Genomic DNA, 22,400 nt, shown 5'->3' with positions numbered 1-22,400 from the left:
TGAATTCAATACAACGCTTCCGGGAATCAAACATGACAGTCTGTGTTGGTTGGTTGGCGAGCGTTTTTTAATCTCTACGCCACTCGGACGAGTATCTAACTCATATGCCATATTTACAGCTGGTTATTGCACGGCTTGGTTGAATGCTTGATTCTGACGCGACCGCGGTTTTCCCGGTGAACCTAAGCACAACAGTGGGGGCCGATGGGCAAGGAGGGTCGCGAGCTTATGAGAAACAACTAAAATAAGACCTTAAATCTGGCGAAAACAGTTGCATTAGCGCAAGATGACGAAAAAGGAAATCGTTAAAGGGAAAACATTAAATTAACTTCTGAAAAGCCTACTAGGCCTTAAAACCTGGTGAAAACAGTTGTGTGCATTAGCGCAAGATTAGATGAGGATAATGGAAAACATTAAATTAACTTCTGGAAAAGGCTTCTAGGCCTACACTAGCCTAGTAGTAAAACTAGTGGAACCGCGATCTAGCCACACGTAAATAATTGTGGTTGTAAACAATAACACAGACAATATAAATCCTTAGTCTAATAATGGGAAGAAGAGGTTATCATCATGGCCCCAAATAACTTTTAAATGATCTTGCAATTGGCGACGAGTCTCTTACGAAATCGTCAAGAGTGCCTCTCAATACATAATGCTATATTATAACCTCTCCATCATAGGCAATAGTAGTGGTGTGTGTTCCCCACACTCCCACGCCCCCACCATTGCACTCAGGTTCACAGGGAAAACCGCGGTCGCGATTCTGACTGGTCAATCGCTGAAATCAGCTGTGTGTTATTTCTTGATAACAGACCGCTCGCGCTCGGCTCTATAACAGACCTAATCAACAGCTCAGAGCACCTGAATGTTGTGCCGTATCCAACATGAAAGCCATGTAAACAAACACTGTCATTTACAACTAAGCGTTGCTCTCACAAGAAGCGACAATAGACGATGCAGTGACAGAAAATGGATTCTATTTGACCAACACTTCCTCGTTTTGCCAAGGCGACCGTGTTGTGGAATACTTTCACTGCTATAAGCAAGGAAATACGTTGTTTAGTTTTTAGTTCCGAGTCAAATTATACATTTTATTGAGTAGCAGTGTAATAAGAGGGATAACGTCTCGCTCAGCGGTCATTGTTGAGAAATAAAAATCGCGACAGGCTGATAACCAACGACAGGATAGCAATCAATCTTCCATTGTATTTTCTTTTGAAGCAAACATTTTTCATACAAATCTTTGCTTCTGGTTGTCCCTGGAACAAAATATTTTGAGATGGAGGGTCCGCAGCCAAATACATTTAATCCTGGGGCTCTTTGACATGAAAAAGGTTGAAACTTTTTAGAAACATACGAGAAACATAAAAAAAAAAAAAAAAACATACACTTTGTTATACGATGAATAGTAAAAAAAGAACTGCTCTACAAGCTCACAATGTGTAGCATCACAAAATGTCGTGAGCTTATAGCTCAAGTTTTTGCCGTTTTTTAAACATTTTCAACATTTTCATCTATGTCCCCCCAAAAACATCCCCAGGTTTTAAAGCGGTTGACGCCCAAAAAACGCGATCCTCTTGGCGTTTTACCTCCAGCTTGGCGTCCAGGTCGGCGTCCGAGGCGACCACGTACTCGTCCTCCTTCTTGCCCGTGGCTTTGATCAGCACCTGCTTGGTCTTCCAGAACTTCTTTTGCATGCGGGCCATCACCGAGCTGTCCTCGCCCAGCAGGCCCCGGCCGCCCGAGAGCATGTCCCCCGAGAACCTGTGGTGGTCAAGAGGGCACGGCTTAGTCTTATGTTGTCAAGGGGGGGCCCCTCCCCGAAAGAGGGTGACTTTCTGAACGTCTAATGCAGGGTTCCCCAATAGGCGGCCCGCGGGGGCTACTATCAGGCCCCCACCAACCCCAGTGGTGGTATAAGAGCAGTAACAACACTAGTATGTCATCGTTGTCAGGTGGAAAACCTCGTATCTCCAAATTTGTACGTTCTTTCGCAAAGTAAAGCCCTGCTTCATCATTCAAGGCCGTCTCACAAAAGTAGTGAAAACAGCAGATCTACAAGCACACAACGCCTCGCGGTGCGAGGCGTTGTGTGCTTGTAGATTGGCTGTTTTCACTAGTTTGCGAGGCGTTGTGTGCTTGTAGATCTGCTGTTTTCACTAGTTTAAATCATTTTTAAAATGATAAATGCAAAACGAACGGTTTTGCACATACAATATTTTCACCCGACAACGACGATATCTGAACTGTCGCTGGAGTAGCGGGAACGCCGCCGTCGCCCCCTGCAATGTTGTGGCCCTCGGCTTGGTGCCCTAGACATAATTCGGCCCTTGGGGAAAACTAATTGGGGAACCCTGGTCTAATGTGATGGAGGGATTAGAACCACTGACTTAACAGTCCTGACAGGTCTGTCTACAGGCTTTCTAACAACACTGTTTCCCAAACAGTGGGTCGAAAAAATCCCATTTTAAACAGACAAACCAAAGACATTCCATGAATATAAAAAATATATAATTGCTATTTTCACTAGTTTGGGTCCCGGACAAATGTCTAATCGCTCTTTTGAGTCTGGACTTGAATAGTTTGGGAACCACTGCTTTATATTATGCTAAATGTTTCAGAATGTATAAGTGGCTTTATACAACAGTACATACCCGTCCATCTCCTGATATTCCCGACTGCTCTGCAACAACAAAAAAGACAACATTAGTGTGTTGTTTCTTGATTATGACTGCTCCGCTCTATAACAGACTAGGGCATTCACCAAATATTCGACTATTCGAATATCAAAGTCACTATTCGACTTTGTTCACCGAAGTCGGATATTCGCTTTTTTTTTTTTTTCTTTAAAAAGATATATATTTCTTCATCTATACTATAATTTTGCGAATGTCTGAGTGAGTGTCTGAGTGAGTGTCTGAGTGAGTGTCTGTCACAGCGTTTCTCCTCAGTGGCTGGAGCAATTGATCTGATATCGCATCACCATAAGCATATGAACACACCTGACATAACTGTGAAGCCCGTTTGTCACTTTCACAAATCGTATGCTGTATATTAGCATTTTTATGGTGTATCTACTATCTATTCTGCATCTAGCATGAGGCAGTGATGTCATTACGTGCGCATCCCACATCAAAAACTCATTCAAGTCACCCAGGGACTCATTCATGTCATGGTCCTGGGGTCCCGGGGATGCGCCTCCATTGGAGTCCATGTTAAAATAATTTACAGGGTCGCGGTAAAAGAAAAACATTTTAAAATTCTACAGACACCACCATTGTTCATGGGTGAAAGCATCCTACTTTACCCTACGTTAACACAAATAAAATCCAAGTAGAAAGTCTTAAATAGGCGATAGAAACTTCAATGTTTTGATTCCACCGACGTCCGACGCCATTTTGCACGCCCAAATTCATTAGGGGCATTTGTAGTTTTAGTAGTTCTAAGTTCAAACATTAGCCAAATTGTAAAAAAAAAAAAAAAAAAAAATAAGGAGTACGAGCGGAAGCATGGTGGATTCGGAGAGCGAAATTCAAGCAGAGGACTCGAGGGGGAATGAAAACAAAAGGAAAAGGAGTAAAGTATATAGCTCAGCAAGTGATGGACATGATACGGAAGACAGTTATGCTGCAGGAATGAGAGCTGTCAAAAAAGTGGATGGAATATTTAGTGATAGGCACAGTGTTGCAATGTTTGTGGGGAAGAAACTAGGAGAGGTGAAATCGGTTCGAATTGCTCGAAGTGGAATGGTAATTATAGAATGCAAGTCAGAAAAGCAAATGTTGAAGGCAGTACATGGCATCACGAAGTTTGATGGCCACAGAGTTGAGTGCTATGAACTTGGGCATGGGAGAAGAAATGCAGCTGGCGTTATAAGTGGTGTGCCACTCACAATGGAGCTGGAACCATTTTTTGACCTGTTGGGGGTAAACAAAGTGAAGAGAATGAAACGCTTCAGAGAAGGAAAGAGTGAGGATAGTGAGTCACTGTACATCGAGTTCAATGGAGATTTGCCGAACAGGATATATGTTGAGTATGTAACCTACAAGGTCAGACCATTTGAGAGGGGCCCTCTAAGATGTTATTGCTGTCAAGAATATGGACATGCCGCGGCCGTTTGCCGAAGAACAAGGAAATGTGGAAGATGTGGGGAGGAGAAATGTAAAGATGAGTGCACAACAGAGAGGAGCGAGCCGAAATGTATCCACTGCAAAGGGAATCATTATGCAGGGGCATCAGTGTGCCCTAAAAGAAGAAGGGAAGAAAGTGTCAATAAGATTAGAGTTGAAAAGGGAATATCGTACGCAGAGGCAGTAAAGAAAATGGAGGGAGGAAACGAATTAAGGGCGAAAGAAAGACATGAGGAAAGATCAAAGAGAGCAGAGCAAACAATTTGCATGGACAGGAAACAGTTTCTGGCGTTTATCGCTATGGTAGTGAATTGTGCAATGGAAATTAAAGGGAAAACAGAAAGAATCAAGATGATTCTAGACGCGGGCAAGAGATTTCTGAAAATAGAGGATATAAGTGGAGAGGACCTGGACAAGCTACTGAGGGAAGGATTTTCTCCAACTCAGGATGCTGGGTCTGGGGACAGAATGGACTGAATATGGAAGAAGACAATGGGGGGGGTTTATAAATGGATGGACTTGAAAAGTACTGCATAATGACTATTATGACTCCTTAAGTGCAAGGAGTGCACTACATACTCCGGTAAAGTAGGTGGCGGTATACACCTTCCGGTTGTCACCCGCCATTAAACTTAAAGAAGAAGAAGAAGAATTGTAAAATAAATATAAGAAATAGGCAAACATTTTGAAAATAGCCGATCTACAAGCTCACAGCGCTCGAAAACATTGTATTGAGGACTCATAAAACTTTTCTGGGACCCATTTGAATGACCACCTGTGGGTCCCGGGACCCATTACATTGAAAACCTAGTAACATCACTGATGAGGCACATCTATTCTGCATCTAGCTTGAGGCAAAATGTTTAACCAGCTCTGTGTGTGTGTGTGTGTGTGTGTGTGTGTGCAGGCAGGCGGGTGTGTGTGCAGGCGGGTGTGCGGGCGGGCTGGGGGGGGGGGGGGGGGGGGACAGTATCTCTGTAGCCATTAAACGAAACGGGTTTCTTACATTGATGCTCCTACATCATGCAAGCACCAGTTAAAGTTACTTTCCATCCCTCATATACTGTGTGCACAGTGCACATCCCATAACCCACACACTGCACATCATTTTGGAGCTCATATCTTTGAACGGGTAAGGGCTAGTGGTTTATAAAGCTTGGCTTGATAGGAACACCTCACAGCGCGAGGCGTTGTGAGCATGTAGATCTGCTATTTTCACAATGTTCGCCTCTTGCTTACTTAATATTTCACAGTTTGGTCAGTTTGGCCAGTCCTGTCGAATATTCGACTATTCGAATACTTTGAGGTTGAATAATTCGAATACTAAAAATCACTATTCGTGAATGCCCTATAACAGACCCATGTCTAATCAGAGACTCAGAGCACCTGACTGCACTGCTTGAATGTTAATTATATTTAATAATATAAACTATATGCGTTTACCACCTTTCATGACATGAAATGCAGCTTTAAGTGCTTTACAGAGCACTTTACATGTGTAAACTGGGGGTTGTTGATATAATACAATAAAACAAAGAGCCTGAGAACCACAGACATCTAGGTTGCAGGACAGATACACACCACAGAACTTGACAGCCGTTTCCAGTTAATAAAAATAAAAAATCGCACCCGTGCGAAGTGAGCGGTGCAAAGGCGATTTTCATTATGCAAGATCCTTAATAGCGTATAACGTTCAGTTCGTAGTCAAGGGTTGCTAAAAATGGTGAGAACCTTTGTGAGAACCTTGGTTGGTTGTCCTCCTGTCTGTTTTCCCTCTGTTATCCCTCTGTCTCCTAATTGCTTTATAACCCTCAAGAACAAAGAATTGAGTGCTCTGCTCACTTCACCATAATACTGTAACACAGACCTCCATGTATGGATCATAAAATGTATTCTATATCATAATATAAACCAATTATACTCAGTCATGAAAGTGTTATCATTATGACATCACATTATGTATTATATAATATAGGTTCTTCTACACAAAATCAGTAAAATAGTATTGTTATTGTGTGAGTAATTGTAAGTTTGAATTTATAATTGTAAATTGTAAAGGTGACTTTGAGAAAATCTGAGTAACTCTAGATAGGACCTGTAGAACAGATTTCTCTTTTACCAAAAGGTGAAGAAGCGAGGAACACAGACCTTAAGAAAGAGTCAAGAGTATACAGCCATCAACAGCTGGACACATTTCTGATATAAATACGGAGAGGACATCAACAACAGACTCATATAGATCTTGACGGCTAATACGGAAGAGAGGACCAAAAGGGACCGGAGTACACAGCAACCAACAAGACACCAACAGCAGACTCTTGGTAGAAAGGACTTGTATAAAAGACTTGTTTCTCTTTTACCAAAAGGTGAAGAAGCGAGGAACATAGACCTTAAGGAAGAGTCCAGAGTATACAGCCACCAACAGCTGGACACCTTTCTGATATAAATACGGAGAGGACACCAACAGCAGACTCATACAGATCTTGACGGCTAATACGGAAGAGAGGACCAAAAGGGACCGGAGTACACAGCAACCAACAAGACACCAACAGCAGACTCTTGGTAGAAAGGACTTGTAGAAAAGACTGGTTTCTCTTTTTCCAAAAGGTGAAGAAACAAGGAACACAGACCTTAAGGAACAAGCCAGTATATGGCCATATACATAGTCTTATAAATACAGAAGAGACACAAAGAGAGGACTCAAAAATACAGAAGAGACATCAAGAGAGGACTCAAAACAGAGGTTCTATAGACATATAGATCTTGAGGGCTAATACAGAAGAGAGAGGACTAAAAGGGACCGGAGTATACAGCCACCAACAAGACACCAACAGCAGACTCTTGTTAGAAAGGACATGTAGAAAAGACTGGTTTCTCCTTTACCAAAAGGTGAAGAAACAAGGAACACAGACCTCAAGAGAGGACTCTAAACAGAGGTTCTATAGACATATAGATCTTGACAGCTAATACAGAAGAGAGAGGACCTACGCCTGGACCAACCGCATATCCTGGACCTTTCTGGCGCAAATCGACCCCCACCCAGGATTCGAAACAGTAACCATGGACTGCAGGGTTTAATGTAGCGTGGTCGCTGTCTTGAATCCTGGGTGGGGGTCGATTTGCGCCAGAAAGGTCCAAGATATGCGGTTTGGTCAGACTTTTTCCCTCTAACTTTGACTGACGGCCAACGCCAAGAAGTGCTGGGTTGCCTCTTGGAAACAGATTATGTCGGGAGTATATTATGCGCAACATACCAGCCAGGTTTGTACCAGAAACTCCATTTTGAGTAGCCGAGATGCAGGAGAAACTCCTAATTGTCGCTGTCTGAAACCAGATAGAGCCAAATAGAGCTTCTTGTGGGTTATAAAGCAAGGGGGAGACAGGGAGAACAGACAGGAGGTCAGACAAACAGCCTGGCCATTAACAGCCTGGTGGCAGTCAAAGAGTGAATAGAAGAGAAAAATAATATGCAGTCCAGACCAGAAGCTCAAACAAAACAGACAGAGGGCAGAACGGAGAGGGGGTTTAGGAAAAGTCCAGGATATGAAACAACCTGGCCATTACGCCTGGACCAACTGCATATCCTGGACCTTTCTGGCGCAAATCGACCCCCACCCAGGATTCGAAACAGCAACCATAGACTACAGGGTTTAATGTAGCGTGGTCGCTGTCTTGAATCCTGGGTGGGGGTCGATTTGCGTCAGAAAGGTCCAGGATATGCGGTTGGTCAGACCTTTTTCCCTCTAACTTTGACTGACGGCCAACGAAGTGCTGGGTTGCCTCTTGGAAACAGATTATGTCAGGAGTATATTATGCGCAACATACCAGCCTGGCCATTAACAGCCGGTCTCAAGCCGGTCTCAAGTGCAAGTGTAATGGCCAAGACAGATCTAAATTAGCATGAACAACACAGCATTTGATTGGTCTGTTCTGTTTGGCTAACATATGTCGTCACGAGTAGAACGGTTTCTGATTGGTCGATTCTTATGTTTAATTACTCAACTAGCCAATCGATGAAGAATGAAAGAATCGTCCCGTGCTAATATGTTTTAACAAGATAAACCGAAAGTGAAATATAGGAGCGGTTTGCACCGCTCAAAAATGCAAGTTCAAGATGACTCATGATGACACAGAGGACAGAAGCAGGGTTCAAATGGAACCAAATGGACCTCTCCAAGTTACAAGGGTCCATTTGGTTCCCATAGCCTATATGATTTAGCTGGGGACCCCCTGGAACTCCCTCAAGGACCCACTTTGAGAACCAATGGTCTAAAGCAGAGCTGTTTAATGTCGTTAGAGAATGACACCTGAGGGACATTTAATGTGTGTGTGTGTGTGTGTGTGTGTGTGTGTGTGTGTGTGTGTGTGTGTGTGTGTGTGAGAGAGAGAGAGAGAGAGAGAGATACACAAGCAGCTGGCTGCCAACTAGCAGGTGTTCAGTTACACATCAGATCAACCTCTTATAATTCATGTCCGACACTTTAGTATTATGAACACAAAGTCTGTTTAACGATACGATCGGCCGAGATCAACCCATACAAACACAACTAAAACTAAAGAAATCCACCTTGATGGAAGTAAGCTATAGTAGTGGCGCTAGCACCAGCTTAGCTTCTTCCCCTACAGGGAGCCATTGTATTAAACGTGCAAAGGAAAACATGACTTCTTCACCCCACCGATTCCTCTCTCAGTTAAGCTGTCTTTTGCACCTTTACATCATGTTGATCTGGGACTCTCACCTCTCGGTTCGTTGGGTCTTCTGGTTGGGATGGTCTACTTCTACATCCAGGCCAGCACACAGCAGGTGGAGAAGCTGCTAGCCTCCTCTCTGCGAGCCATCATCATCATCATCCGATCTGAGTCAGACAGTCAGACAAGAAACAGGATATGCAAAGCAGCCGTGGCCTTCCTCTGCCACGCAGTGGCGCTGTTGGCACTGTTCTGTGTTCTATATCTCTGTTAATATCTCTGAGACCCCAATTTATATTGTAAAATCAATGTTAAAGGAGTAGTTCACCCTCAAAATGTTTTTTCCCCCTATTGATTAGTCACGCCGTGTTTTTGTATTTGTAAGATAAGACTTTTTTTCTTTTTTTTTTAATTTACACCCATTGATTGATTGATTGAAGAATTTATTTGAAGTTTGCAATAGAAAAAGGTACAGTTTCATGACAGTACAAATCACTGGTACAAGGTCAACTAAAAGGAGATCCTAGAAAGCCGAGGCTTATTTCCACAGGAACCACACTTTAAGTATCTCATATAACATTGAAAGACAGACGGATAGAACATAGTAGTTTATCTAGGATAATATCAGTTTCAAAAGCATAACATTGATTCTGGATGGGGACCCACATGCATGGCCCTGGATGGGGACACAAGCTCAGTCAGAGTCAGTTGGGGTAAAATGTACTTGACCCTTTACCCTAAATTTACCCCCATTGATTCTGACCCAAATGCATTTGGGTCCCCATCCAGGACCATGCATTTGGGTCCCAATACAGAATCAATGGGGGTAAATTTACTATAATCAAAAATTTTCTTAGGAATGTGACAAATACAAAAAATATATATTATTGAACTCAAGTCTCCATGGTGTGACTAATCAATAGAACAAATGGATTTGGTTCCATTTGTACGCTGTGGCTCTCTGAGTTACACACCTATAAGGGTCCATTTGGTAAAAGTGCAGAATTTAAAATGTACTTGTGTAATAGTACAAGGTTTTGGTATCAAAAATGTCTACAAACTAGTGACTTAAGTTTTCCAATAAATGTAGTGGAGTACAATATTTGGATCGGAGATGTAGTGGAAAAAAGTATTGGAAATCGGAAATACTCAAATAAAGTACAAATACCTCGACATTGTACTTAAGTACAGTACTTGAGTAAATGTACTGCAAATCAGATGATCAGTTTCTTCTATTTGTATTAGCTTTTGATGAAAGCATTTTACTTCCCAAAGTGGATTCCAGGGACTCTGTGGGTTCCTTTAGTGGGGATCTAAATTGACCAATACAAGTCTGTAACTCTGACAGGGTACAAATGGAACCAAATGAACCCGTCAGAGTTAAGGGGAGACCTTGACATTTGACCACTACTGCAACACAAAGCTGAAGAAACAGCCCCAGTCAACTTTCATTCATCTGTTTATCTCAGGCAAGCCATTTCACAGGAATACAAAGAGAGACACAGTATAAGAAAACAATGACCAGAACCCATGAGGGTGAACAGTGTAAAAACAAACAAACAAAAACAGTAAAATTAGACTAAAAATAAAAATAAATTGCTGTTGCTTTATTCTGTATGTCAATCACTGCATTGCTTCAAAAATCCTCAATGTCCATAGCTCAGTGGCTCTCAAAGTGGGGTCCAGGCTCCAAATGGGCGCTTACGGGTCTGTAACTCTGGAAAGTGAACCAAATGGACCCGTTACGGTCCATTTGGTTCCATTTGTACACGCACAGAGTTACGGGGGGGGGTAGTTGAAAATAAAACGTTTTGGGAACCACTGCTAAATCCGTTGTGCCCGTGTGTTGGTGACACGTCGTGGTGTGCTTGTTCTGTGCAGTCGTCGTCCGCTATGCCCCGGCGTCGGTCACACACGCCGAGTATTTGTAGGTGTACAGTTTGTTATCCGCCCCTCCGCTCAGCATCATCTGAAAACACAAAAACAAGTGATGAGACAAGGAATTGGGGGGGCGGCAGTGGCTCAGGAGGAGGTACTCAGGGACGTGCTGGGCCCCTGATTCAGCCCGGGGAAAAAAAGAGTTGGAGAGGCCTTCATTTTGCGCTATAGAGAGAGATTGCTACTCAAAGAGAGGGTGACCATAGCTGAGTGGTTAGGGAGCCTGCCTGGGGAACCAGTTCCCCTGGTTGTCCCTGGTTCGATTCCCGGTCAGGCAGCAATGTGTCAATGTGTCCCTGAGCAAGACCTTAACCCAAAATTGCTCCCCGAGCGCCGAATATGGCTGCTCACTGCTCCTAGTTGTTATAGGATGGGTAAAATGCAGAGATAAATCTCACGTATGTGCAAATGTACGCGACAAAAAACGTCCCGAAGGCGCGGGACCATATTCTATTCTATTCTATTCAAAGATTTGCCATTTCAGATCATGACAAGTGACAAGCCAGTGGGCCAATATTTCGTTGTTGTGGGGTGGAAACCTTGTTTGTCCAAAACCGTTTGTTTTGTATTTCTAATTTTAAAAATGAATTAAACTAGTGAAAACAGCCGATCTACAAGCGCCTCGAGGCGTTGTGTGCTTGTAGATCTGCTGTTTTCACTACTTTTGTGGGACGGCCTTGTATGATGAAGCAGGGCTTTGCTTTGCAAAAAAGTTGACAAATTTGAAACTTGGAGATACTAGGTTTCTGACCGACAGTGACGATTTACTTTGTTGGCCGCCCAGGCCCCAAAATGGAACGAAGGCCGAAAAGCGGATGTGAGGCCTCCTCCCCGCTTCCGTTTAGTCTTTACAGTCACGCACATGCATCATAATATACGTAAATGAAAATCATCTAAGCATAGCTTGCTGCTTAGCAGAAATGGAAATTAGAAAATAAAATGTGAAGATATTTTAAAATACATTTTCGTGGAAGGAAATGACCAACCAATGACAGCTTCCTGCCTTGGATTGGTGTAGTTCCAGACTCTAGATAGCATTTGGAGATTGTGGAAGAGTTGTCTGCACAGATATAAAAAGCTAGATGCCTCGTTCGCCTCTGCAGTTCATTGGAGTGACGTGCAACAATTGTAGTCCGGACATCCTGGAAAAACCAAGGGATTGCTGCCAGTCAAAGTGACCACTGGCCAATCACAGCTCACAGCGAGTCTTTTCCGGGACTTATCAATCCATCCATTTCCTGATGTTGCAAGGCTGCGCAGCTCAGCGGTTCTTACAGGCTGCGTACGTAGAGACCCGCCCCCACCTGCCTCTGATTGGCCTACCAACGTCCGTATGTGTGACGCACGTGGAAGCGATGCTCACGGATTCCCTTGGTCCCCCGATGCATATGCACCGGAGCTGAAGGAGGCGTCTACCTTTCTGTGTAATATAAAAAAAATAATAATAATAATACAATAAAAATACAAATAAACATCTTACCCCGCTCTCCGTCCAGTCCACACAAAACACTTTGTCTTCATGTGCAGCCAAGTCGTACAGAGGAGCTTTGCAGCTGGAACACAAAGCAGTTTGGTTAGCCTCCGTCTCTGTCTGCGATACAACTCACGTTTCCGTGAGCAACGACTGCATGTTTTATAATACAATCCATTTTAGCTATAATAATCTCACTTTAGTCGCTTGCTGTGTGTTCAGACTACAGGCAACAAAGCTGCAAGTATTATTATCATGATTACAAGTCGGTAAGTAACTTAGTCGGCACTCTCAGGTGCTTGCTAATTTCATGGTAATTGAAAAGTTGGGATATTGTACAACACAGGGAAGGGAACTTGCTAACGCAGAGCATAAAGATTCCCTCTGTTAAGGAAGAACCGGGACCTTTTGGGGGAAGATGAAAATTGCAAGTGGGAATGGTCGACAACGAAATTGTGTAATTGGTTTGACACTTCACACTCACAGTCTTTGGAGTACATGTCACCAACTGCCACTGGAAATGACGTGATCTGAACGCACAGGCTTACAACTGAGGCTTCTCAAATCTGAATATCAGACAGATTTATGATGTACTGAATAATCGTAAACCAGCTACTTCCTTTGCTTACTCAGTATTTGGAGGATGCCCTAATCCAAAAACCTTTACCAGTGCAACCACAGAGGAAGCTTCAATAAACTGATCACCGTCATATTAATAATAAGTAGTACTTTGTGCAGATTGAGTTAAACGCCACACTGTGCGTTAGGACAGACCTTCTGGTGTCCCACAGTTTGACCACGTTGTCAAGGGAACCAGAGACCAGCTGGTGCTCATGGGAGGGCGCCCACTTCACGGCGGTGACCCAGCCTGTGTGCGAGGTCAGGTTGAGCAGGACCAGCGAACCGTCTGGAAGGGAGAGAGGACAGAAGGTAAGACCACCACACGTGGTGAGTTGATGTTCATCACGGCCCATCAGTGCTGGAAAATGTACTCACATTCTTTACTTAACAGTTCTACTGCCAGATTTATTATTTATTTATTGGGGCTGGTGCCAGCAAAAAGCAGCTTACCTTTGGCAATGTTATAGAAAATTATCTATTGATAATTTTCAAACTAATTATTTTTTAGAATGGACGCTCATATGTGTACTTAAGCCAAGCTGGAGGCAGAGGGCAGCCTTATGCAAAGATTAATGTGAATTGGGCCGCTCCGCTTGCCATACATTCAGAGCATAGAAATGCATTTTCTAGAACAGATCCACAGAAAACAGCCAGGAAGTGATTTGGGACTCCATTATTGTTTACGGGCGGTGGATTTTTGAGAGCAGCGTTACAGGAGATGTTTTACAGTACACGGCGGCGCGACCCCTCATCAGCTTACAGTCATCAAACAAGGTAAAAAGAACGAGCCGTATTGGCAGCGAGCTGGGTTCAAAATTGTGGCGAACGGGAACGTCCGAAGCGGTAAAAGAGTTAATAATAATAATTAAATTTGTATTTGTAACACACTTTATATTTGAAACCAATGGTGTTAGCTCGCCAGTTGCCACCATTGGTGTGTGAATGTGGGAAGTGAGGACGCTGGCGTTGACAGTTCGCCCCCCCCCAATGTATGAATGAATGGATTTGTAAAGTGCTTTGAGTTCGCAACTTGTTTAGAAAAGTGCCATAAAAATGCAATAATAATTATTATAAACAAAACAAAGTGCTACATTTAAAAGGAAAGAAAACTGGAAGAATTAAAATAGACTAAGATATAAAGAATAAAAACTAAAAACAAAGAAAATGAATCCAGAACAGTGGTCACCTCAGCTAAGAAAAGGTTTAAAAGCACATAAGGCATCCATAAGTCAAACTAGGCAAATGCCTTGTTAAATAGAAGTAAGCAATTTACCCCGAGTGAGAGGACATTATGCTCTGATAATGTCCTGTGTTAGGGTGTTATCGGACGAGGCGAAGCCGAGTCCGATAACACCCTAACACAGGACATTATCAGAGCATAATGTCCGACCCCGAGTGGTAAATAGCTTTTCTACCACTTTTTCCCTTATACATGAAAGAAAACACATAGTTGTAACTTGCAAGGATCTTAAGTTACAATCATTATTGCCTATAAAACTTCCGCGAGACAGCAGATAGTTCCACCAACAACATCTTCTACTCACCAACAGATGGCGCCAACTCCATACTAATCCATGCGTCTAGCTTACAGCTAAGCTAACGTCAGTTAAAAGCACCGTTCCGGCCGTAAATAGAGGCTGTTCGCTTCCAGAAAGGCATAGGTTCAGAGAAAAGGGGCTTTAAAGTTGGCGGATTGCATTGGATCCAAATAAATCGGCGACGATAGTACGCACGTTAGTAAACATAGGACCGCTGCGACCTTCATTTGTTGGTTGGGGGAAAGGTGTTCCGACTACCTCCTGAAGTCCCCGGATGTACACTGAGGCGCATTGATCTCGGACAAGTCTTTGCGGCAGTTGTCCTCTCATAACCTCCGGAATTTAGCCAATCAGAATCCAGTATTTGAACACGTGACTCGAAAAAGTGGTAGAAGAGTCTTTAGTCCCCCTTTAAAAGCATCAATGGACTGTGGTGCCCTCAGGTGGTCAGGGAGGATATTCCACAGTCGAGGAGCAGCTGAACAGAAAGCCCAATCCCCCATAGAGCGGAGATTAGTCTTTTTACTTAAGTGAAAGTATCAATACTGCAGAAATACTCTGTTAAGGCACAGTCACACCAAGGTATGCTCCGCTCCATTACCACTGAACGGAGCAGAGTTTTGGAGAAATCTGGTAAGAGACAATGGTAAGAGATCGCACAACGAACCTTTGCTCCGCGGGTCCCACAGTCTGATGTGTCTGTCGGTGCTGCCTGAGGCCAAGCGTCTAGCAATGGAGGAATAGGAGATGCAGTTGAATGCCTTGCTGCCCGTCTGTGGAGGAAGAGAATGGTGAATCCCTTCATTAGGAGGAACTTTGTAGACCAGGGGTGTTCAACAGGGAGTCCGGGACCCCTAGGGGGTCCCCAGAGTAACCACAGGGGGGCCTCAAAATCTTTGAGTGATAGAAACTTTTTGTTCTCCTTTTTGATATTAACCACTTGAACCCTATAGTGTCCATATTCTGAGAACTTAGCCAAAAATAGCAGATCTACAAGCTCACAACGCCTCACGCTGCGAGGCGTTGTGAGCTTGTAGATCGGCTATTTTCGGCAAAGAGGTTTGGTGTAGAGGGGAAAAAAGAGCAGACTAAGTACAAAGTGAAAGGTCAAGTTTATTAAGTGTTGACGGTTCAAGTGGTTAAATATCTGAAAACTTAAATTGACATGAATCCAATACACTGACGATCGTGCTGTTAAACGATGAAACTATATGGAATCTATGAAGAGGTTGTGGAGGTTCCTGCTTCATCTCTCTCTCAACTAAGGGGTCCTTGGCCTGAAAACGTTGAAGACGATGTTTGCCATACGCTTCGATGCCACCATGGAGGAGTGACATCACAAATGGTACAGCATGTCGACCACAAAATGAGGCATAACCATTGTTTTGTCTGAGAAGAAGAGTACCAATACGTGTACTGCCTGTCTGTCTGTCTGTCTGTCTGTCTGTCCGTCTCACCAGTGTGCTCTTCACCACTCCGGACTCGGCGTCCCACACACGGATGGTGTGGTCCCAAGATGCGCTGCACAGCTCGTCGCTGTCGCTCCACAGGAGAGAGGACACCGCCTCGTTGTGTCCGGACAGGGTCATCAGGGGCGTCTGAAGGGGACAAAAGAGAGGAACACGTTGTGCTCAGTACTCCACTGATCAGAATCCCAGTCATCTTTATTGTCACATGCAGTTTGTAACGGTGGCCAAGAAAGACACATGAGTAACACTGTTTTTTCTTTCTGTATCTTTGACGATGAATCAAATTGGTCAATCAAATAGTCTGTTCACCTATCTGTCCCAAAGCTGAATGATCTAGGCCTATCTATCATCCATCTTCTGTAGCCCTATCGTCATATGTTTCTTAGCCAATTTTGAACCACTGACCCTGGTGAGGCCCAGCTGCTCAGTCTTCTGTTTCTTCCTGGGTCTGTTGGCGGGCTCCTCGATCTCGTCCTCCTCCTCTGTGGGAACTGGCAGAAGAGGAAGGGATGGGTTAGTCGAGAGATTATTATTATTATTAATAATTCATTCATTCATTCATTAGCTATTGCCTTACAAGAAGTTTTCAACAATCATCCAGCACATACCTGCAGACCAGAGCTTCACCATCTTGTCCCACGAGCCACTGCAGAACTAAAAGGGAGGAACCACAAACATTAGAAGGACAGACGCCCGGCAGTGATGTTTGAGAAGCACAAATGAAGAGGGTGCAATGGTTCCTTCAGCCCAGCGGTTCCCAACTCCGGTCCATCTGAAAACCCGGTACTGCAGGTGTTCCATCCTACAGGGTAAATGCAGTTAACATCCTGGTTGGATGGAAATCCAGCAGTACCGGGGATCCGGAGTTGGGGATTTCTGCGCTGCCCGTTCATCCAACACCCTCTACCTGCTAGGGATGGGACGATACACAATATTATCGTTTATCGTGATAAAAAACACTCACGATAATCATATTGTGGAGATTTAATACATCATGATATCGTCCTCCGTCATGCACTGGGATCAGTTCACCTTTTTTTTGCCGAGCTGCATATCCGGTACCACTTAAACACACTATAATTGGTAAAAGGTACTTATAATATACGTACTTGATACAGTCTTTTTTTCACTCTCTACCAAATGTCTTTGCCAAAAAAATAGCCGATCTACAAGCTCACGTGTTGTGAGCTTGTAGATCTGCTATTTTTTGGCAAATGTTCTGCCCAAGGAATGGATAATGGATTTTAATTATCCCGATAATATCGTAAATCGTGATTTCTTTCGTCACAATAATATGGAATGTTCATATCGTCCCATCCCTACTCCCTGCCCTGCACTGTGCTGTCCGACTCCTCATTGCCCATACCTTTGTCCCCGTGGGGTCTGTGGCGACGGCGTCCACGCTGGCCGCGTGGCCCCGGCAGCAGTGTCTGGCCTTCACCTTGTTCCTCTCAGAGTTCCACTCCCACAGGATGACCGTCTGGTCCAGAGAGGCTGTCAGCAGCACTGAGGTCAGACCATCTGGACGGCAAAGACAAACCCAAAAAGAAGAAAGAAAATGTCTCTCTCGGAATGCACAACAAAAGCTCCATTTCAGTTTAGGCCTGTCACAGTCATTACATAATTGTCTAATCGCAATCTACAAGCTCACATTATGCTGCAACTAGTTAAAGGAGCTATAGTCAACTTTTTCTTGAAAAACGGATGCTAAAATAAAAATAATGTTTCGAAAATATTTTATAAAAAAATAAGCTTCATATATGTGTTTCTATTCAAAAATGACCACAAAAAGCGTAAAATAATGATAAAATAATCATTTTGGCCATGTCAGACTGACACTTTGTTTACATTCTAGTCTATTCTTTGATAGTGTTAGACTAGGATGTAAACAAAGTGGCGGCCCGACAATGGCCAAAATGATTATTTCATCATTATTTTACGCTTTTTGTGGTCATTTTTGAATAGAAACACATGTATGAAGCTTGTTTTTTTATAAAATATTTTCGAAACATTCTTTTTATTTTAGCATCCGTTTTTCAAGAAAAAGTTGACTATAGCTCCTTTAAATAAATCAGCGGTTTCATGCGATGCAACCTGTTTGAAATCTCATGTAAAGCAACATGCTATGCTATTTTATTGAGCCTCATTGTGCGAAGGTGAAGTGAATGCTTACATATTTGCCCAGATAAAGTTATGTAAAATGTATTGTTTTAGTTTATTGGGATTGAACCCACTCACTACCTCAGTATTGAGCACAATGTTCTCAATGATGCACTATGCAGAGGGGCTACCTCATGTTCTTATATAAGGTTAAAATAAAATGCAAGTATTTACATCTAAGTCATGACTTGATTGTTTACTGTATTCCGGTGACTTAAACAAAAACTTTAATAAAACTGTCTGGGGAGTGGAAACGTTTCAAGCATGCAAGTAGAAGGTAACAAATATGTTAAAATGAACTGTCATTTTACCATCGTTTTTGGGCAAGTGGCCATGAACTGAGGGAAAGTAGAACATGACCTGTACAAGTGCCTCTGAGACCTCAGTGTCAACCCGAATGCTGACACCAAATGATCCTACAGATTAAAATGCCCCATACCATTGATTCTGTTTTGTGTTCCAGTCTGTTTTGTACTAAAAAGAAATATCTATTATAAATGTTTCACCTTATAGCCATGTCTTCCTCCTGTTTGTCCTACCCTCACGGGCCATGACATGACAGAGATTTGATTCGGCACACCCGCCCGTAAAAAACAAACAAACGTAATATTCCCTTGCTGTGCTTCCCTCACCTCTCTTGACCCAAGCTACGTCTTTGACCACGTCTGTGTGTCCAGCAACTGTCATCACAGCCTTGCCTTCCAGGGACCAGATTCTAGCGGTTTTGTCATAGGAGCCCGTCAGGATCCTGGAGAATACAGACAGACACACGTTGACCATCATTCATATTAACCACATGAACCTTAGCATCCCAGTTCAATTTCTGGGTAGGTCATAATGGGTCAATAGTCGGCGAAAATAGCAGATCTAAAAGCTTGCAACGTGATGCTTGTAGATAGGCTGTTGTAATGTCGGCAAAGAGATTTGGTGAAAAGGAAAACCAGATACCAAATTCTGGGCCTTGGGTACAAGGATTCACTGCAGGCCCCCCATGAATGTTCCTCATAGAGGGAGGGGGTTCAACCCATTTAGACTGGGAATGCATTATTTTGCGCTTTAACTATTGAAAAATAGCAGATATACAAACTCACAGCGTGGGACCGAGCGTCGTGCTGCAAGCTTGTAGATCTGCTATTTTTTAAAGATCGTGAAAAAGTCTCTGAACATTTCAAATCCTTCTAAGGTTTTTTGAAAGACCTATGTTTCTATGTCAGTGGTGCTCAAACTTTTTCATGTCAAGGACCCCGAAAATGATATGTATTCAGCCACAGACCCCCATCTCAAAATATTTAGTTCCAAGGACCCCCCAGAAACAAAATTTGAGTTACAAATGTTCGCTTAAAAAATACATATATTCAAAGATTTGCACACATTTTCAAGACTTTTCAAAAATAGCAGATCTACAAGCTCACAGGGCGGCACTCGGTGCCGCGCTTTAAGCTTGTATTATCTGCTAGTTTTCAATAGCTAAAGTATAAAATAATGAAGGCCCCTCCACCTTGGGCCCTGGTAACTCAGTCCCACTTTTCCCCCCCTTGTGACACCCCTGGTGTTACCATTCAGAGTCTGCTTGTACTGAGCTGATCCAGTCATCGTGCATCATACACTCCTCTGGTTCTGGGGCGGTCACTCGTTCCACATACTCTATCTCCACCACTTCTTCCTGGAACACACACACACACACAACACGCACACACAACACACACACACACACACACACACACACACACACACACACACACACACACACACACACACACACACACACACACACACACACACACACACACACACACACACACACACACAATAATCGTCTACGTTAAACCCATACAACGCTGCAGGACTGTGCTCTGTCACAAACACTTGCAAGCCTGACAGACCAGCCTATGAAAAAAGGTATTGGTCTAGTTCCTTACCGTTGATATGCCTTCTGTGTCCATGTGAATGGACAGCGATGTTCGAAGGAACTGCCCCCTGACCAGGAAGTCAAACTCCACCTGGCTGTGAGAGGCTGCGGAAACCACAGACACACACAAACACATGCTGAACATACATACGTTTTACGGGACATTTAAAAACCATACATTATTTAACCCATTTTGGGAAGGAACCCCTTTTGGAGTTTTAATCCTTCAGGACAGGAATCCCTTTTGGGGTTCTTGTTGCCAGTGTTGAATTAGTCTGGGGTCGCGTGCCTCCACCGCCCCATATCTTTTCTGAGCTGGGGCGTGTGACATCTCTAGATAAGCGACCCCCCAAACATTGAATCACCAATGCACCACTGCTTGTTGCTATGTACAGTGTATAGCAGCATAGTGTTTTGAATAAATATTTGAAGTTTTTCAGAAAACTTAGGTCATAATTTACATGTAGAAGGTGTTTTTAGAATCGTCTTCAGTCCTAAATGGGATAACTGACTGAGGCAATGCATGGGTTTTATCTATATGAATGACATGGTTACACGCGCAATGGATGCCAACATCATTTTGGCAAATACATTCTTTGCAGGTGATTATTTGTTGGACTGTTGGAGTTTGGAAGCGCTCATTTTCATCCCGCTGCCTCCTGCATTATGTAACATTTAGAAAGGGGTGGTAAGCAGGACCCTCGACGAGGTTTTCCAACGAGCGCTTCCAAACTCCAACGCTTCCGTTCAAATAATCACCTGCACGGAATTTCTTGACAGAAAGTAGCTCATAACATTTCTACGGTGGATTTTTATGAAACAAACACAGAAAGTTGCAAGTTTACCATTCTTTGCTTCCAGCAGTTTGTTGATGACATTGCTGAGATCCAGGACCTCTGAGGCAGCTGGGATGGAGAATGGGACGTCATCAACCGCAAACCTGGAGGGAAGGGGGTCGTTAGGGTTAGTCGACCTCTTGCATTAAATTATAGAATAAAGTACAGTGGTGGAAAAAAGTACTCCAATCTTTTACTCAAGTATCAATACTGCAATGTAGAAGTACTCTGTTACAAGGAAACGTCCGGAATTCTAAAGTGCCAAAATGCTAAGTACTCATTGAAAATACAAATACAAATACTTCAAATTGTACTAAAGTAGAGTACTTGAGTAACTGCACTTAGCTACTTTATAATAATAGGAATAACGATCTTTATTTATAGAGTACATTTCAGACATAAATGCAGTTCAAAGTGCTTTACATTCATGTTAAAAACACAGCTTAAAACGATGTAATAAACACACATATCACAGGTCAGGTTCTGTATCATCGATGGGAAGTGGCTTCACAAGTTAACAGAATATTAAACGTTTTACAATTAAAACCTCTCTGGTTTTGGGCTACATTAAAACAAAATACTCTTGAACCATCATCTGAACTAAATAGGCATAGTTTTATATCAGTGAATCTCTTGCTATATCTTTACTTCAGTTACATTTAGCTGATACAGGTTCTTCTTGCTATATTAGCACTGACTGGGGTTAGCAGCAACAACAACATATTTACAACATCTACAAGTCGATCATTACCTTTTGTCCTCTGTGAAGAACCTCGCTTGTAATTGAGACATCTTGATCCGTTTTTTATGTGTGTTTGTTTCCACTACCTAAACAAATACAGTTAATTTAAATAGGTGATTGTCTTACACTACTTCATAACACACATCTGAATCCTTCTGTCTCCATGCAGCTGCAGCGCATGCCATGTGGTACCGCGTCCAGACACTGCACTAGAGCACAGAGAGGTCGATCGACTTTAGTCACATAGATCACGGATTGACTCTCCTCCTGTAATGTCTGGGTGCCCTGTGTGTGTGTGTGTGTGTGTGTGTGTGTGTGTGTGTGTGTGTGTGTGTGTGTGTGTGTGTGTGTGTGTGTGTGTGTGTGTGTGTGTGTGTGTGCGTGTGCGTGTGCGTGCGCGTGATAGATAGATAGATAGATAGATAGATAGATAGATAGATAGATAGATAGATAGATAGATAGATAATTATATACCTGTCCTGTACATATATCCTACTATCCTTGCTTTTTTGGAGCTGTGTGCAGCTCCTATACGTGGCTGTGTGGGTCTGTGTGTGTGTCTGTGTGTCTGTCTGTGTGTCTGTGTGTATGTAGCCTGACTTCGGCGCGTAACTAGTGCCGCACCATTTACGCCACTCGCGCAAATACATCAAAATGTGCGGCTCGGCCGGGAATGGTGTTCTATTACCTTTCGTTCCGATCCGCCTTACCATGCCGACGTAATCGGCAAAAAACGACGCTTAATTGTCCCCATTGACTTATAATGGGACAATGCAAGAAATCACTTTCAAGTATTTTTCTCTCGTAAACCATAGGAGCTACAGTTTCAAACCTCGGAGAGGAGATTCATAATGATTTTAAGAATGAATCGAAAAATAATTACATCACTCGGCCTCA

The 22,400-nt window shown here is 43.1% G+C and overlaps 2 protein-coding genes across 2 annotated transcripts in view; both read right to left on the bottom strand.

The window, feature by feature from the left end:
- The window catches only part of ical1 (islet cell autoantigen 1-like), a gene marked incomplete at its 3' end in the record, with an annotated part of 29,342 nt that extends 20,403 nt beyond the window's left edge, over positions 1 to 8,939 (bottom strand). Inside the window, exons 1-3 of the mRNA XM_080720345.1 lie at positions 8,870 to 8,939; positions 2,655 to 2,678; positions 1,590 to 1,764 (exon numbers count right to left, since the gene is read on the bottom strand). Of these exons, the coding sequence (XP_080576471.1) occupies positions 1,590 to 1,764; positions 2,655 to 2,662 (183 nt within the window). The 5' untranslated portion in view covers positions 2,663 to 2,678; positions 8,870 to 8,939. The remainder of the gene's footprint in view (positions 1 to 1,589; positions 1,765 to 2,654; positions 2,679 to 8,869) is intronic.
- A 1,407-nt stretch (positions 8,940 to 10,346) lies between these two features.
- On the bottom strand, positions 10,347 to 21,670 carry wdr12 (WD repeat domain 12). Its single transcript, XM_080720283.1, has 13 exons — positions 21,513 to 21,670; positions 20,771 to 20,865; positions 19,936 to 20,030; positions 19,573 to 19,679; positions 18,649 to 18,764; positions 17,223 to 17,377; positions 16,465 to 16,510; positions 16,262 to 16,347; positions 15,845 to 15,985; positions 15,055 to 15,160; positions 13,003 to 13,135; positions 12,238 to 12,310; positions 10,347 to 10,788 (listed from the first exon to the last, which is right to left on the bottom strand). The coding sequence occupies exons 1-13, from the start codon at positions 21,551 to 21,553 to the stop codon at positions 10,711 to 10,713; spliced, it is 1,272 nt and encodes a 423-aa protein (XP_080576409.1). The 5' UTR covers positions 21,554 to 21,670; the 3' UTR covers positions 10,347 to 10,710.
- Between the last annotated feature and the right edge of the window lie 730 nt (positions 21,671 to 22,400).

Source organism: Nannobrachium achirus (assembly GCF_963921795.1).
Source record: "Nannobrachium achirus genome assembly, chromosome: 24".
Classification (NCBI taxonomy): domain Eukaryota; kingdom Metazoa; phylum Chordata; class Actinopteri; order Myctophiformes; family Myctophidae; genus Nannobrachium; species Nannobrachium achirus.
Note: the sequence above shows the minus strand (reverse complement) of the source record. Positions and strands in the feature narration are given on the sequence as shown.

What these genes read in the sequence shown, in the direction of transcription:
- wdr12 (XM_080720283.1), bottom strand. Translation starts at nt 21,553, where the DNA reads ATGTCTCAATTACAAGCGAGGTTCTTCACAGAGGACAAAAG. An exon ending in TTCTTCACAGAGGACAAAAG is followed by an intron (nt 20,866 to 21,512) that starts GTAATGATCGAC and finishes CCTTCCCTCCAG; the next exon opens with GTTTGCGGTTGATGACGTCC. An exon ending in GGTGAAGCTCTGGTCTGCAG is followed by an intron (nt 16,348 to 16,464) that starts GTATGTGCTGGA and finishes CTCTTCTGCCAG; the next exon opens with TTCCCACAGAGGAGGAGGAC.